The 17,171-nt window shown below is 32.0% G+C and overlaps 2 protein-coding genes across 2 annotated transcripts; one reads left to right on the top strand and one right to left on the bottom strand.

Moving 5' to 3' along the window:
• The first annotated feature begins 1,756 nt into the window (after positions 1–1,756).
• On the top strand, positions 1,757–2,587 carry LOC106645692 (uncharacterized). Its single transcript, XM_014361608.2, has 2 exons — positions 1,757–1,992; positions 2,267–2,587. The coding sequence occupies exons 1-2, from the start codon at positions 1,869–1,871 to the stop codon at positions 2,479–2,481; spliced, it is 339 nt and encodes a 112-aa protein (XP_014217094.2). The 5' UTR covers positions 1,757–1,868; the 3' UTR covers positions 2,482–2,587.
• A 7,971-nt stretch (positions 2,588–10,558) lies between these two features.
• On the bottom strand, positions 10,559–16,967 carry LOC106645694 (uncharacterized). The gene is made up of 5 exons (XM_089592907.1): positions 16,668–16,967; positions 13,899–14,513; positions 13,421–13,801; positions 12,928–13,095; positions 10,559–12,237 (listed from the first exon to the last, which is right to left on the bottom strand). The coding sequence occupies exons 2-5, from the start codon at positions 14,496–14,498 to the stop codon at positions 12,001–12,003; spliced, it is 1,386 nt and encodes a 461-aa protein (XP_089449033.1). The 5' UTR covers positions 14,499–14,513; positions 16,668–16,967; the 3' UTR covers positions 10,559–12,000.
• Between the last annotated feature and the right edge of the window lie 204 nt (positions 16,968–17,171).

Here is a 17,171-nt window from a genome sequence, read left to right as displayed (position 1 = left end):
TTAGTTATGAACCAGCCGCAACGAATCTTATGAATAGATAATAAAAAGTTAACATTTTTTGTGATACTTGCGGCAAGTTTACAATTTATCTTTTACCTTAAAATCGACCTCCAAAACCATCAATATTCTACTTATCTTATATGGCTCATAAAATCGACAATATTTACAAAATTACAACACTATTGACCTTTTACCATTAACTAATGAAAGAACAGTCCTTCAACTTTAGATTTCCAATAAACACTTAACTTATATAATATGTCCATAGAAAAATTTGTGTTACAGAAATCGTAAATCACGATCAAATATACACGTAAATTAATCAGTCGAAAAGAGACGACTGAAGAAAAAAGGTCTCAAAAAGAAGCAGCCACACGAAGAGTCTCCTAGGAATGGAGCATCGGATCTCACTAATTGAAAAATACATTTATTACAGAGATGTAAATTTTAAGTGTTATAAGTTATAAGTAAACAAAGAACCCAACCTTCTCTGATCAAGTGAGATCCAATGCTCCATTCCTAGGAGACTTTTCGTGTGACTGTGCTTCTTTTTCAGGCCTTTTTTCTTCGGTTGTCTTTTTAATGGACTGATTAATTTGTGCTTACATGATTTAAATGGTAAAAGGTCAATAGTGTTGTAATTTTGTAAATATTGTCGATTTTATGAGCCATATAAGATAAGTAGAATATTGATGGTTTTGGAGGTCGATTTTAAGGTAAAAGATAAATTGTAAACTTGCCGCAAGTATCACAAAAAATGTTAACTTTTTATTATCTATTCATAAGATTCGTTGCGGCTGGTTCATAACTAATAAAGTGACTTTACTGTAAGTAGCAATAATTATTTCGGATCAGCGCCATCTAGCGGTCTTTATTTTTTGGCCAAAAGTGGCTCCTAAAATTCTCAATCAGAGCATTCAGGATTAGAGCCATTTAGTCAATTATAAACCAGCCGCAACTGATAAAAAAGCTATAAAATAGAAAAATAACGATACATGTGTTTTTGGCGGCAAGTTAACAATGTATCTTATGCTTGAAAATATATCTTCAAAAGTACAAACACATAGGAGGTCGATTTTTTGGTAGAAAATAGATTGTTAACTTGCCGCCTAAAACACACGTATCGTTATTTTTTCATTTTATAGCTTCATCATGAGTTGCGGCTGGTTTATAATTGACTAAATGGCTCTAATCCAAATTGCTCTGATTGAGAATTTTAGGAGCCACCAATGGCCAAAAAATCGAGACCGCTAGATGGCGCTGATCCAAATAATTATTACTTCTTATATTAGAGCCATTTAATCAATTATAAACCAGCCGCAACTAATGTTATAGATAGATAATTAAAAGTTAACGTAGTCTGTGCTGTTTGCGGCAAGTTTACAATCTATTTTTTTACCCAAAAGTCGACCTCCAAAAATATAGAAATTCATATGCTTTAATAAAATCGACCATATGGCATTACTAATAACTTCATGTACATCTTAAGTACACCGTGCTCTCGTTACCAGAATGATAAAATTAGAGGCTGTAAAGTTACGTAGGTCGTGGTGGTAACGCCGCTTGGAGTGTTTGCCGCAATCGTCACCACCAAGTAATTTAAATTTGCATTTGCACTCTACGTATATACTTGCTGGTGACGATTGCGGATAACACCCACATATATAGCAGAAGAAAAAAAACAGCTACTGGTATATCAGAAACCTTTCCCTCAACCTACTGTGGATAAGTCAGTTAACAGAGTATCGACTTTGTCTCAAAATGCAGCTGTTGACGCAGCTGCGATGAAAACAAACAGAAATGGTGAAAAAGTTCTTTTTTATAGTTGGAGATGAATAGAAGTTTGAGAAATATTAATTTTATATCTCATGTTTGGAAATAAAAAGCACACACTACCGCCGAGGCCAAAGCCTCCTGGGGTAGATGAACTCTTGGAGGATCTAGATAATTCAAGAAATAAGGATGATGTGGCATTTAAACTTTTGGCTAGAGGTGATTCTTTTACACTCACGCACTTGATTTTCAATTTTTTACGTTTTTTTCACTTTTCATAGCGATAAAATTCTGTAACTCTGAAGTCACATAATTCATATCTATTCATTAATGAGATTTCTTGTTACGTAGCAGTTAACTGACTTTTTTTTGCATGTACTAAAATTTCATTAGTAGTTAAGTTGGTATTTTTACTAAACATAAAATGTAAGTATGCTTATTATATGCACGTAGCTTGAACTTATTTAACAATAAATTATTTGCTTCAAACCAGAGTCAGCATACCAGGACAGTCCTGAATCATTAGAAATGAGTGAACTCAACAATGTTTATGAAAAAGTTAAGACTTACCTTGATGTCCATAAAAAATTACAAGTGGTAAAAGATTCTATAAGTGATAGCGGAGAACAGTTAGAGACCAGTGTTAACGATATGTTAAAAAAAACCGAAGAAATCAAAGTGCAAGCTCAAGCAGCTTTAATTCAATGAAACTATACTTATTTCTTATCAATAAAACCGTGTATTATACTAAATGTTTAATTTGACTATACATCTTTTTTTATCTTGTAAATAAACGTTTAAGCATTTGAAAGTATTTTTTTAATGTCAGCTCTTTATTTCAACATTTAAAAATGTTTACATCATCTAGGAAACCTTTAGTTCAGGCCGTTTCTATGAAAAAAAAATTAAGGTCGCAGATAACTCTCATACAAGTCAAATCTCAATCCTGGATCAGAAAAGTAAGCACACCATGTAAAACCAGGGGGGTATCCTGCAATGATAATTTAACAGAAATTACTAAATAATACATAATAAAGTATTTGAGAAACATTACACACAAAGATATACAATACATTACACACATAATGTGTAATATAAATTACAAAATGTTTAAAAGTTAAATACTCACGTATTTTCAAATAAATTGCACATTCGACATGTATCCCTTGAAAGTAAACTGAAGTGCCACCGTCACCAAGAAAAAGCATCGCATTCTTTGGGTGCAGAAAATTAAAAGCTTTCTCTACAACTTTTTAAATCAGTGTAATGTATTTAGTACTTCTTAGAAAACAATTTAGCCTCCGTTGAGTCAAATGTGACTAATTTAAAATGATTTTGATATGACAAAAACTGTTACAATTTTTTATAAAAAGGAATTTTTATCAAAGGATAGCAAAGAACTAATAAACAGGATCGCCGATTCAATCAGTTTGAATCGAATAAAACAAATATGATTTTATGATATGATGACAGAGGTACATATATTTAACAATCAATATAAGCTTACAAAATATAATAAATGTTATTTCGAAAATTACTAATACATCACATACATTTATTTCTGTATTATAAATATCGCTCTGCATTTCAACCCATTATAAAAAGATAAAGCTGTCTTAAAGCATTGAAGTCGCAAGTACAAAGTTGTGTGTATTATTTTATATTTACTTATCGTCTGGGACGGCTTTAATACATATTATTCAATTGTTAGTCACGCATTTCATAGCAAAAGCTTTTGAAAATAATTTACAAAAAATACTTGGTGTAAATGTGTATTTCATTGCTCATCATCAGAAATAGTCAGTGGACTCATAACTACAAGATTTGAAAACGTATATTTGTATTTTATGTAAAAAAAGGATTCCATAAATTATATTTTTCTTAGTAAAATAATGTTTTAAGTTGCATTTTTATTTCACCAAATTACTTGAAATGCCTAAGGTGATTTGCAAAAATCTCTTAGCCCTCTTCAAGAGTAAGAAAAACATATGAGTTACTAACATAAAATAATACGTCACATACTTTTTTAAGCCCGAAAATAATATAACAAAGATTATTATTGCTTTTCATATCTCGTCGTCTTTGTAATACAATTGAACGATCAAATGTATACAAAAATTAATAAGCAAGAATAAAAGTACATAGTTGTGTGAATTTGAACGAAAGTCTGAATTTTAAAATGTTGCAAATTTGGTTAAAAATAGGATATTTTTCGTGTAAAATAGCAATCTAAATTTCTCAATTAAAAATAAAATTTTTCACCATAGGCACAAAAAATTTTCAGAGTTAAATTTAAAGTTCATTAGAAAAGATGAGATTCTTTAATCTACTAGGAATGCTGGGCGTTTTTCGAAATAATACGAATTATTTGTAGTACACGCTTAATTTCCAATAACTACATCAAATGGCAGTGTTTAGGTAGTTATAAGTATTTTTTTTAATTTAAAATATAAGTCGATTATAACGTGACGAGTAATTGTCATTAATATTACACTTCGTCCCTAATGTGCTCGTGTTTACCTGGACAAGCAGGCCCGAGGGGCCCCTTGTGCTTGCCCTGGTTGGATGCAACATCAGGTGCGAGTCCTGCTTTTCCTACCAAGGGCGCAGAAAACTTCCAAAGTAAAAAAAAACGCCCAAAGTAGGAAAAATTCATGTTGTATGAACGTGTAAAGCAATAATTTAATAACAGCCATGCAATCAAATATGTAAGGTTAGTAATAGTGTGAGTATATACTTGATTCATGTGATTTGTAAGACACTTGAGTGATAAAGTTTTATAAATATTAATAATTTTATAGCGTCATAGGTATATATTAAAATTTTTTTTTTCTCAAACATCATCTACATCGTTTGCACAATACTTTATACAAAAATTACAGTCGATAGAGTTCTTGACGAATTATTGTAGAACAATTTTGTAAAATATCCAATATTGATTATAATAATTGATAACTATAGGACAAAAGATAGACACAGCTATATTTAAAAATATTAAGACATTAGTATTACATTATTTACTGTGCAATACCTAGTTTATTTTTACGTAAATGAGATGAGCATTCAGTCAAATTTTGAACACTAACATTCAGTAATGAACCACCTAATAATTAATAAATACTAACAATTAATACAATCAGATGATCTAATCACAATACTTATCTATACTATATAAAAATTTTTTTTAACGCAAAATTTTTTTACGACAGTTTTAAACATTCAGCTACCATTAGTGTCTCGAAAAAATGGCTGTTAATACACGAAAAACCATACATGAATAAAAACCTAAGCATGCAACATGCATATTTTATGAAGAGTTTATGTACTTTAATTCGATTAAGTATCATTGCAAATATTGAATGTCAAGAGCGCAATTTCGTGCTAATTGTTGTCGGTACGTAAAAAAAGCAATTGTTGTATGTAAGTACATCAAAAAGCGTGTAAGCGTTAATATCTAAAAATGTGCGTGAAAATTACTTTTAAAAAATTTAACTTGTCCATCTACTTAAAGCAGGTTTTTTGCTCCCATTGCTCGATATAAATATATTTTTCGACGAATTGGTGTAAAATATTAAGTACATTAAACACATAAAACGTTAAAGTAAAGGATTCCTGAGATGGCGTGTATATATTGTAATATACTATTGGCAACATGTGATCCGAGGATTCTTTACTTCCACCCACTATGTGTTTCTCAATTTTACACCGTTTTTCTATTTGGTTGGTTGAGATAAATATTAAATTAAAGGTTTGATGAGAGGTAAAAACGTTTGATTTAGGAAGTTTGCAGTATTTTCGGATTTTTACTCTGTTTTTTTCTTTAAATTATCATGCAAGTACCTACATGTATTAAAAATACAGAAAAATACTTATATCGTGAGTAATTATTTGGCAGATAAGGCATTGATATTAAAATTTTATACCGATTCATAACAAAATTTAAGATTTTTTCTTAAAACAAATCGCATTTCTAAGTTTACGGGAATGTTCAGATGCTTACATTACGCTATACGAATGCAAATACACATGAAAAAAAAAAAATTCCTCTCATAGTTATTGTTTTGTTAGATTTTATACTTTTCTGCACTTGTGAATCTTTACATTTTTTTGTAATTCATAAAAAAATAATTGCATAAATACACAGCCTTTCTTGTTTTTTTTTCTTTTTTTTTTTTTTTTTCTTTCAATAAATTTAATAAAAAAATTTCAAATGTTGATACGCAACGAAGAAAATACATTTTTGTAAAATGTACATCAACGGGGTACAGGACCGGTCCATAATGTAAGTTGATTACTGTGCATTATCACCTTCAATACTCGATATATAAAAGCCTTGAGCTACTTTGAAAATTTTCTTTTTTCACTTATATTAAAAAATTTTTGATTCACATATTTCTACTTTGATTTTGCAATTATAAAAAACGTATTTTATTACTGTATGATTTTACATTATCACTGTTGTTCTCGTAATTGGAAGAAATGCATATTGCCTTTGCTATTATCGTTAGAAGGATATTGAGTACACGGATCAACATCGATTGAGTGCAGTTCACTCTTTTTAGACGGCGTCTAAGCTGTGAAAAAAAGATTTTCCACGATATGACTTTGTCTTCGCTAGCATAGCATAGCTTCATGTATATTTATAAAAAAGGCGTGCCATAAAATTCTACCTCATAAGTATTAATCAACAATTACAAGCAATTTGTAATTGACAGCTTCTTTTTGTATGACAAAAGCACTATTGCAATAAATAAGCATATTTTCTTGGCGCTGAGTAATAATCGCACATCCAATTGGGCATAAGTAAGTACTTGTCGCCTCTTTATTTTTATACAACGAAATTTTCAATTGATTAATTTTCATACAAATATTTCTGTCCATACCTGCTGAATGTTATCGAAAAAACGTCTTTTCAGTCGAAGATTTTATGGTGCTAAATAATATTTTTCTCGTATTATTATATGCAAGTTAAAAATACAAACAATAACATAAGATTTTTTAGAAAATTACTCTTGATGCTTGAAATTCAACTCCTCTTGTAAAAAAAAAAAAAAAACCATTTGATCATCGTACGTAAAGTAATCACTTTGCGCACGAGTGTTTGTACAATGATAATTAAACAAGCACTCCAAGTTGGCTCGTTCCTTCGCAACACTGAACATCGAAAAAAAGCTCGCATAATAACACCAAACTGGTGTATGCCGAGACTCTCGCACTTGCGTCCCCACTCGGGCCGAAATAATTACCATCTTGCGAGAATCAACGGCTTAGGAAATAGATTTTGGTATTTATTCATTTAATAAGTGTTAATTTCAACGACATTACGATTAGTATATAGGTAAGTGTAAATAAAAAATAAAAAAAATAGTCAGTACCCAGCTCCGCCAACCCCTTCAAGCTTAAAGTTTAAATAACGGCACGTATATTTACATTGTTATTGTGTGCTACCGTGTAAAGAAATAAAAAGTTCCAGCTGCCACAGAAAATTATAGATAGTAACAATAGCAGATGTACGGAGTAATTAACAAAAACTATTAATCGCACATTGGTATTTGGTGATACGAGCGTGTGCTTTTCGTTAGTTGTAGGTAATAACACAATTACATGTTCGTCGTCATCTTCGCCATAATAATCGTGATCAATGTCGTATCACTTGAAATCGAAGTTCGGCATTTTGAAAAAGTTACATAGTGTTAACTTGCCTTTGGGCTTGAATTTGAGATGTTCTTCGATGAATTGGCAGGGACATCGGGCCGAGATGCAGTGCCGTGGCGGCTGGGCGTTCAATGTGCTGATCCGATTGCGCTCCTGCGAGTCTACGGCCAAGTCGAGCCTACGGCGCACGTAATGGTGCGACCAGCGCGACGCGTACCTCAGGAGTAACAGCTCGGCTCGCTCCTGCCGACACACGAGGGGTGGTTTTTTTTTTTTTTTTTTTTTTTTCTTTTTCTTTCAATTTTTCAATTTTTTCGCTAAACAACAACCGAAACATAAAAAAAAAATAATAATAATGTGTAATTGTTAATGTTTGAAACGTCTTTAATGTTATTTACGTGCACGTGTAAATTACAAAATGTTGCGTTCCTTTTTTTCCATCATTGCTTGTTTTCTTCTTGTTATTTGGTTAGATGGTTTTATTACGGTGCATTACAACGACTATATATTTACAGATTAATAGCTACGTACGAAAGTTTTAGATTTTAAAGCAGCTGCAATTTTTTTTCATTTTTATGTTAATTCCTTTAAATTTTAATGTTGCACGCCACCTTTAAGATCTAAAACCATCTCGGCTAAGCAGAAATAAACATAGTTACAAGCAAAACTTAAAGAAGCTTCCGGTCGTTTATCAATAAATTGATTAGATAGTTTGAACAGCTAGTCACAGTTTGGAAAAAGGATTTGGAGGTGGAAGGTACAATTTTACGTGTTTACACAACAGGGCGCTCGACCACAAAATATTCATTGTATCAAGGAATTTAAATCGTTAAAACTCGTTTTATCGATTTAGTCACTATAAAGCATCTAAGCACGTCGAATGCACTGTTATGATATATACACGCGGTTAAGGACAGAGAGGAACTGATGTAATTGAGTAGTAATAAAAAGCAGTGCTTTATAATTAGAGAAATAAAAGCTCTTTATTTCCATTTTCATTTTTTCATATCAAATATTTAAATTTATAGAGGAATGCTCTTTCGATATATATTATGTCTATAAATATAATTATACATTTGTTTCTTTTTATGTATATACACTGGGGTACGAGAACAAGTTTTTTTTTCTCTTTAAACTATTGACACATATCACAAAAACACTGGGTCTCGCACAATTGTTGCGAATACCCGCCAACGTCCATTAAAATTTTAACCTCCCTTTTTAACAATGTATTTAAAGTCCCGTTACGAGAGACGTTGATCACCTTTAATTGTACAATACTACGTTTTTTTTTGTTTTTTCATTTTTCAGTCAAAAATCACTACAAAGTTTGGACGGAATGTTCACATTCAGTTTACTACGTCTTTCAATAAACTATAAACATATTCTGAAAAATGGTACATTTCTTACTAAATATATAGTCATAAATCTTACGCTAAGAAATTGTCTTTTTCATAAGTACATTTTGTTTTTTTCAATCCAACAGTTAAAAGCCTATTTATGTTTAATCAAAATATACTGTATTATTCTGCAATTAGTAAGTAATACTATAGTAGTAACGTTCAAACTTAATACATATTTATACTCAATCTTCAAATTATTTGTAACTTATGTTTCGGTAACATCAAAGTATTGCTTTTTATCTTTAATAATAACTAGGTACATGGAACACTTAGCTGCACTGAATTTCACGAAAAGAATTTTTTTTAAATTAATATTTATATAAAATCAAGTTTGTTAAAACAAATACTACATACACATCGTAAAAATTGATTTAATTTAAAATTGTATAAAATATAAAAAGTTTAACAATACATTTATAATAATCGAACTCGAAAAATGTGTTTCATGGAATCAACGCGTATTAAGATGTAGATTAAGCATCGGTACACGTACAAAATAAAAAAAACAACTGAATCATAACAACTGTGTTAAATAAATGGTCATGCATGGTATGGGCTATATCATGTAATAAATTGTATACTTCATTCTGAAGAACTTCTGTGGATAAATATTGTGTTCTATATGAACTTAACTATATAATTTTTTGCATAACAGATAGTTTAATGATTCGATATTATTATGATGACGTCAAATGACATTTTACCTGTTGTACGATCAAAGTTATTTTTAATTGTAAATAAGTTTAAATGTTTGTACTGGGATTTGTAAAATATGTTTCATTTACTGACTCGAAATATACAGAATAAATAAGTACGTATACACAAGACCCTCGTGTAAAGATCTGAAAGGATTCTATGAATTCCCAAAATGATTTTAAAAAACACCGAACTCAATGTTAAACGGCTTATGAAAATATAAAAGTTTTTAAGGAATTTTCTTTTTAAAATCATGCAATAACGAGTGTATTGTGTGCGGTACTATAAATATAGTCTTGGATAGCAGCGGTTGATTACGTGCCGTATAAATTCTCGACAAGGTTGCACTGTTGTGCATAATTTTATTCTATAACAAGAAGTATACACTACTTACTCGTCTGGAAAAAAAAAAAAAAAAAACCAAGGATTGGAAGAATCACGTAACGTGAGTCAGAGCTTTGTAATGCGTTTATGTAGCTGTACATACTGATGAGTAAATAAAATACGATTGTTGTTAGTGTATGGGTTTGTATAACTGAAATCTTTAGATAACTGATCAGGACGGATACTTTATAATGTACATATTTCATACGTACTATGTTTATGTGGCCAAAAAGCACTTTGTCTTTTACTTGCCTTTGTAACGTTCCTGAAAAAAACCAACCATCTTTTCACCAACTACTCTGGTTTATTTTCTCTCTTTAAGTCGACGCTTTTTCTTATTACTTTACGTCAGAAAATGTTTAATATTTAAAAAATCCATGCAACATACAGATTTTTCTTCAAATGATACAATAGTAGCATCTCGTCATAGGATGATATATACAGTTAAAAATTGATTTAATCGTGACAAATATGTGGTGTATAATTTAATTCAGTGCCTGATAAATTTGTTAAATAAGTTTGTTGTAAATTTAACATATTATGAAAGACAACTTTATCAACGACATTATGGGTCTATTGACCACCAAGAAATAAAAAGCAATGCTAAGCAGGAACTAAAAGAAGGATTCAACACTAAAAAAAAAAAAAACAAGGAATCGTCGATTAGACGACAAAGGTAACACCATAAAAACTAACAAATGTTTTAATGGTGACGAGAAAAATAAAATGGCTAGTGATGCCTTACTTTGAGAGTTTTACTTTAATCACAAATAATTTGTAGGATCCTTGCTAAACCTCAGGTAAGAATTGTTCACGGGAATAATGTAATGCTTAGTGAGTAGTGAAAATTATTCTTTTTTAATTTCTTTCAACGGGTGATAAAGACGCCGAATACGACTACGGCTGACTAGAAAATAGCAACTTCCAAAAATTCATACGTAACAACAGTAGTTGAGCAAGAATTACATACTTGCTTTCTTGAATTTAGAAGTGGAGTTACTAGATTTGGGCTTAGAAAATCGATATCTGAATCTATAAAGGTAATCCTGGAGAGCACTCCAGAAAAAGAAAGAGGGATGCAGGTGGGAAATTAATAATAAAGATAGCAATTGTCGAAGATGGTACTATCGGAATAACTCCAGTACAGAGACTTGGGATTTTGAGAAGTATATGGTCTATTACGCTTAATACATAATACTAATTTAAGGACATAGGTCAAGGATGCAGTACATTGTTTGAAAAAGGGAACACAACCTCAGGGGTTGATGTTGTAGAGGGAATGCACTGTAATATGATTAATAGTCAGATACAACCATAGGTTTTGTAATAAACTTAAAACCACTAAAATTTTTATTAGTGCTGATTTAAGTATTAATTAATAAGGCACTGAAATATTTGTACACACATAGTCAACAGCAAAAAAAAATAAAGCACTAGATTCCTAACATCAAGAATCGGCACAGTGAATTTCTCAAAGTATTATCTTTCTTACTCATTTTTTGTCCAATCAATGGATGGATACTTTACTGTATATATGTACAGGGTGCTTGTCTTTCCTCAAGTTGAATTGAGTTGAATTGTTTTTTTCAGTAAGCAGAAACCACACTTTCAAAGTTTGTTTTTTACGCTATTTTAAACGACCATACGATGATACATTAGATTAATTTTAGTATCTATTTCATACGTAAACCAGACTGTATGCGGAATGGCTTGGTTCTGCCAGAAGGTAATAAGCCATTGTAGAGGCTTATGACAGATTACATATTATAAGGATGCTTTTCAGTGTGTGTAATATTTTTAAAATAAATCTGTTAGTTCGTTTTAAGTTACGTACATAGTACAAAGACATCATTATAAATCTGTGATTTTTTACTGTTAATTAAAGTAATTGAGCTGTTTTGACATCAGAAGATCTCGCTAGGTGCATCAGTTCTTGTCTATAGCTTATTAGCTTATTGGAGCAGAACAGTTATAAAGACGAGGGAGCAAAAGTAAATAGCAATCATCATCACAACGATCGCCACTATTGTCATCATCCCAGTACCACTATTACTTTTTTTTCCACTTTAAAAGGGGAAAAAAAATTATCTCAAATTCCCTGGTCACGAAGAAAACTACTCCAAGCGGGACAGAAATCGCGTCCTTGCACGTGGCTCTTATTACGCAACCATTCTTCGACATATTGGCAGGGGCATAGAGCCGAAGTAAGATGCCGGGGTGAAGAAGGATTACCACCTTCTTCGTCAACCGTCCAATCCAGACGACGGCGCAAGTAGTCCTTGGCCCAGCGCTGCGAGTACCGGCACAACACCTGCTCGCTTTTGCTCTATTTTATCGTTTGTGTGTGCGGGTGTTCGGATGTGCGTGTGGTGGAATTTTTTTTTTCCCCATCGTTCAGTTCAATATGTGTGTGAAAAAACAGACATACACAATATACACATTTTAGATTGGGTTATGGTGATTTTTGTTGGGTCGGCTTCGCTTCATCGCGTTCTTAATTTAATTTTTTTCCTCATATCCATTTTGAATCAGTTTATTTTTGCATGCATGTGGTTTTTGTTAGTTATCGTGTATAAGAGGCGCTTTCGACATCCATTTTTCAAAGTAATAGAAAAACTCGCACTACCTTTTTGCATCCAAATTATTGCTTTTCAGTAAATAAATAAGATGACCAAATAACGTAGTTTCATAATTTTTTTTTTTTTTTTTTTTTTTTTTTTTTTAATATAATACTTGAATTTTAGTTACTTATTGGTTTTATTTGTTATGAAAATTGAAAACTATCAGACTCAGTTTGCATCGCTATTTATTTACTTGAAACCAAAGCAAGTTGTTAAAAGAAAAAAAATTAAAAAAAAAAAAAATCATTATAGAGCGCTTAACAGTAAACACATGACGGGAAACAAAAGCAGAATTGCAGTAACGTGTAAAAATGCGAGAAGGAAGCTTTTACGTAATAGAGTAAATAATAAATATATACATTTGAAGGCACATAAATTACACGGGACACACAAACCTGTTTGCGGGAGACGCGCGTCGTCGTTGCGCCTTGAATGACTATGTCACTATCATCGATGTCCATGCGCTGCTGAAGCTCTTGTTGGCGGCGCGTTCGCGTGCCCTCGTCGTTCCCTAACACCCGACCCTCCCGCTCTTCTCGATCGATTACCTCCTGTAGCTTTTTCTGTAATATGAGATGCACAAAAAAAATTTTTGATCATATGAACGCATCACTTTTCGTGGGGACAAAATTTGCAAGTCGTGTTGATTTCTTTAATGCATATTTTAAACTTCAGAAACTATTCTCAGACATAAATCCTGAGCAAAAATAACAATGATTCATTGTTGACTTACGTAACAAAAATAGCGGTAGTAACTGCAGTTTACCAAGTAAAAAGTAATTCAAGTTTTCAATAAAAATAAGTATTTTTTCGAACGACAAGGATGTGTATATTACGAGTTAAATTATCAATTTAGAAAATGCAAACAAAGAAACTATTTTTACTTACAATGCAGTCAGTTGTGTCAAAATAAATAAAGCACAAATTGACTTTGTGGCAGGATATCTTTCCTCTGTCATCAAGGCCCAGTAAAATTTTGTGTCTTAGTAAGTGCTTATTAACTTGTGCCATACACCTTTCTAAATTGTGATTCAACTTGATTTTAATGAACATACACAAAAATATGGCAGCAGCATTTAGAAGTAGCCACATGACTCCTAAACCAAATAATGTTAGTCCAGTCACTCCAGAGAACAATAATCCAAGTAAGACTACAAATGCAGTAAATATCCATACTACAAGAATCCTTTTGTAGCAAATATTGTACATGTTGAATCGAACATCGTTTACAAGAAGCTCCATTATGTATACGTAATCTTCAACTGTTAACTGCAAAAGATTAGAAAAAAAATTTACAAATTATGAAATTTTTAAAAATCAGTTTGTTTACATTTTTTTTTTCGGATATAAACTGAAAAATACTAACAGTAAGTCCTTGTGCCATGAGCTCTTCAGGTACTAGTTCTGGACGAAACCTAGCTGGAGTTATCCAAGGCCACTTAGTGTTAACTGGTAAAAGAGTCACAATGGTGTCACCATTTGCAAAACCTTGTCTAATATTGCCGATGGGCGTGCTTATAACGTTTCTACCATTAGAGGCATCTCTCAAGTCTATAGTTTTCAGCGAGGCACTTTTTGGATTATAAACACCTGCACCAGAACTTGGTAGGTTAGATTCTGGACTTTCACTTGTCATTGATCTACTCAGCCCTGATCTGTCTACATTAATTTGAACGGAATTAGTTGCCAATACAGCTCCACTGTAGCTTTCTCTTTGCTTTTGCTCCATATCTGCTGCATCCAAAGATTTACTGATTTTACTGACATCAACAGTCACCGATTCTGGCTTTATAAGTGCTGGAACACTTGTTTTCGATGGCATATCTGCATGGTCCGGCTTTTTTGGAGTTGATGCAGCTGCTGGTCCAGCAGCTTCTTCTTCAAATTTAACCCATTCTTGTGTCTGACTGCCAGGTCGAGTGACAGCTGCATTGTCAGTAATATCTTCTGGCACTGGTGAACTCATGGTTTATTTACACCTCTAAAATTTAAACAATGAGTAGTACATAGTGTAAGAAAGAAATAATACTCGAATTACAATGCTTCAGTAACGGTATGCATAAAAACTTTACAAAATTAAGTGTAATAAAGTAAACAAGAAGTGGGATGAAAATGTATACAATTTAAAATCAACTGACCAAGATTTATAGTTACATTGATTGATTGTAGGCACAATAAATTGCAAGATATTGATAAAAAATATTAATACCAATCAAAATTGGGTGGAATCCTCACACAATTATCAACCTATGCACATCCAAAAGATGGAATAAACAAAATCTAAATTTAGAATATAAAAGCATACACCGTGGAAATCATGCAGCTTTGTATCCTTATAGGCAGACACACGCCAAACATCAATCAATCACTGTATCTTATCTCCAATAGTGTTAAGTAAAAAAAAAAAATTTTTTTTTTAAATAATAATAATACATCCTCAGTAGTCAGCACCGCAATGCACTAAAGTTTCAAGTCGCAGCTAGTTCATCAGAAAAAATATACTTGAGATGTGAGCCGCAAACTAGAGCTACTACAAGCAATAAAACACAGCAATAAGCACATACAGCATATATATACGTTATTTGCATGCCCAATCTGAGTCAATAACCAACAGCGTCTTCATAGTGACTGATTGAATCTAATCTCGAGCAAGGCGATAATAACAACAATGAACGTTAACTGTATATATAAAATAGATGGGAATATTTTTTACATGGGATTACTGGAATCAAAAGGATCGTGGGTCTAACTCTTAACTGCAGGTAACATAAAAAATCTCTTCAAAATAGCATCTAAATGGTGGGATTGAATTGAAAAAAATGCAATCATTACAGATTAAATATGTCACAAGTATTTTATAAAAAAAAACATGAATCGTTGTTACTACACTTTTTACCTGCAATACGTCATGATACGGAATTAATTCAAAATAAAATCGAAAAATAAAAAAAGAAAATTTTAACTGCGCTGCTTACCTCACTGTTTAACTATTTTGTACATTTTACGTCGGTATAAAAAAGAAAAAATTAAAAGATGGAATAAGAATATCAAAAATGAACTAATAATTTAAAAAAAAAAAAAAAATTATCCATGAAATTTTGCTAAAATACAATTTTTTATACGGAATAAATTAAAAATTAATTAGCTTCCCTAAATGTATAGGACATTATATATTTATAGGCGATCTATTTCTATAATATGTGTATATGTATAGAGTAACGATAAGGATTTTTGATCTCTACACGAAATACTGTTATAATTTGTTTGAGTGTAATAAAATTAATTAGATTAGTACTCGTCATTTGCAGTGTCACACAAAACTGTTTGTTGTGATTTAAATCATATGTTGTTTTTCATCGATACAATACGATATATAATTTGATATCTCAGTAAGTAATTGTAAGTGTTTCTTAATAAACCGAGTTTATACGCCGCATTTGATGTATGAAGTTATTACGAAAATGATTTAGCAAACTAAACGTGAAAATAAAAAATTATATCCGTACAATATGTTATGCAGTTGGGTGTTCTGCAAAATTACAACACGCCAGTAAAGTAAAAGGTATATATTTTATTCGCACGTTCACCGAGTTATTTTTTCCTATATGCATTCATACATTTTTTTTCTCTCTCTCTAACAGGTACTTACTTTGTTATCCTCAATTCGAACAACAACTTCAATAATTAATGATGATAGAAACAATGTATTCGGACAGGTGTGGGAGAGGTAGCAAATAAAAAAGCAACAACGTATAACGTAACGTAACCGCTGAAAGAGTGTGAAGAGAGCAAAGGTGGAGGTAATGCGAATCTTATATACACACATCGTACACGCATATGTATGAGTTACAGAAAAAAAATAATGTGTAACCTAAGCCTCCAAAACAAAAATATTTTTGATTATAATATGCTCTCAATATAATAGGTTACAATTATTTTTCATTACAGCTTTAAGGACAATAAAATTCGTGTAACATACGTATAAATATTTTTACGTACATAATTCACCGAAAAACATTTTTGCCATTCAAGTAAAAGGAATGTACATTTACATAAAATATATAGACCAGAAATCGGTAAGCCAAAACCACACACACAACGTTCCCCAGGACCTAGTATACATGGTTATTCTCACCTACTGGCGTATCGTTTTAACTATTTTAACGAAACTCGTCGGTTATCTCATGATGGCATCCAGCAGTGGTGCACGCAGGTATAGAAGCCGTGTGATTCCAGTCTCTCCAGGTTGTATAGTGAATGTGAATAATCAACAACTTACTCGTGTGCACATCCTTTTTACATGATTTATAAAGGTTTTATGAAAAGACACACTAGGAAGGTACAGTATATAAGTACAACTATTGCTCGGTAAGTACGAACTGCTCTCGAGCTCGGCCAGCAGTGCTCACGCGCCCGCGGCGTATACTTTTTTACGTTACGATAAGAGCAAAAAGGACGACGACTGTAGCCGTCGTCTTCGTCGACTCGCATACAATTTGGAGCATCAGATCAAAGAAGGAGGGGGGAGGGGGGTAGCTGCCACCGCCTCGCCTATATACTTGTTAAAAAAATTGTGAACGCAGAGGGGGAGAGATACCCTATATACGATTGTCAATATTTGGTTTTTGGAAAGGAGCAG

Source organism: Copidosoma floridanum, unplaced genomic scaffold, assembly GCF_036245765.1.
Source record: "Copidosoma floridanum isolate Cflo_tuat_1 unplaced genomic scaffold, Cflo_Japanese_pri ptg000019l, whole genome shotgun sequence".
NCBI lineage: Eukaryota > Metazoa > Arthropoda > Insecta > Hymenoptera > Encyrtidae > Copidosoma > Copidosoma floridanum.
Note: the sequence above shows the minus strand (reverse complement) of the source record. Positions and strands in the feature narration are given on the sequence as shown.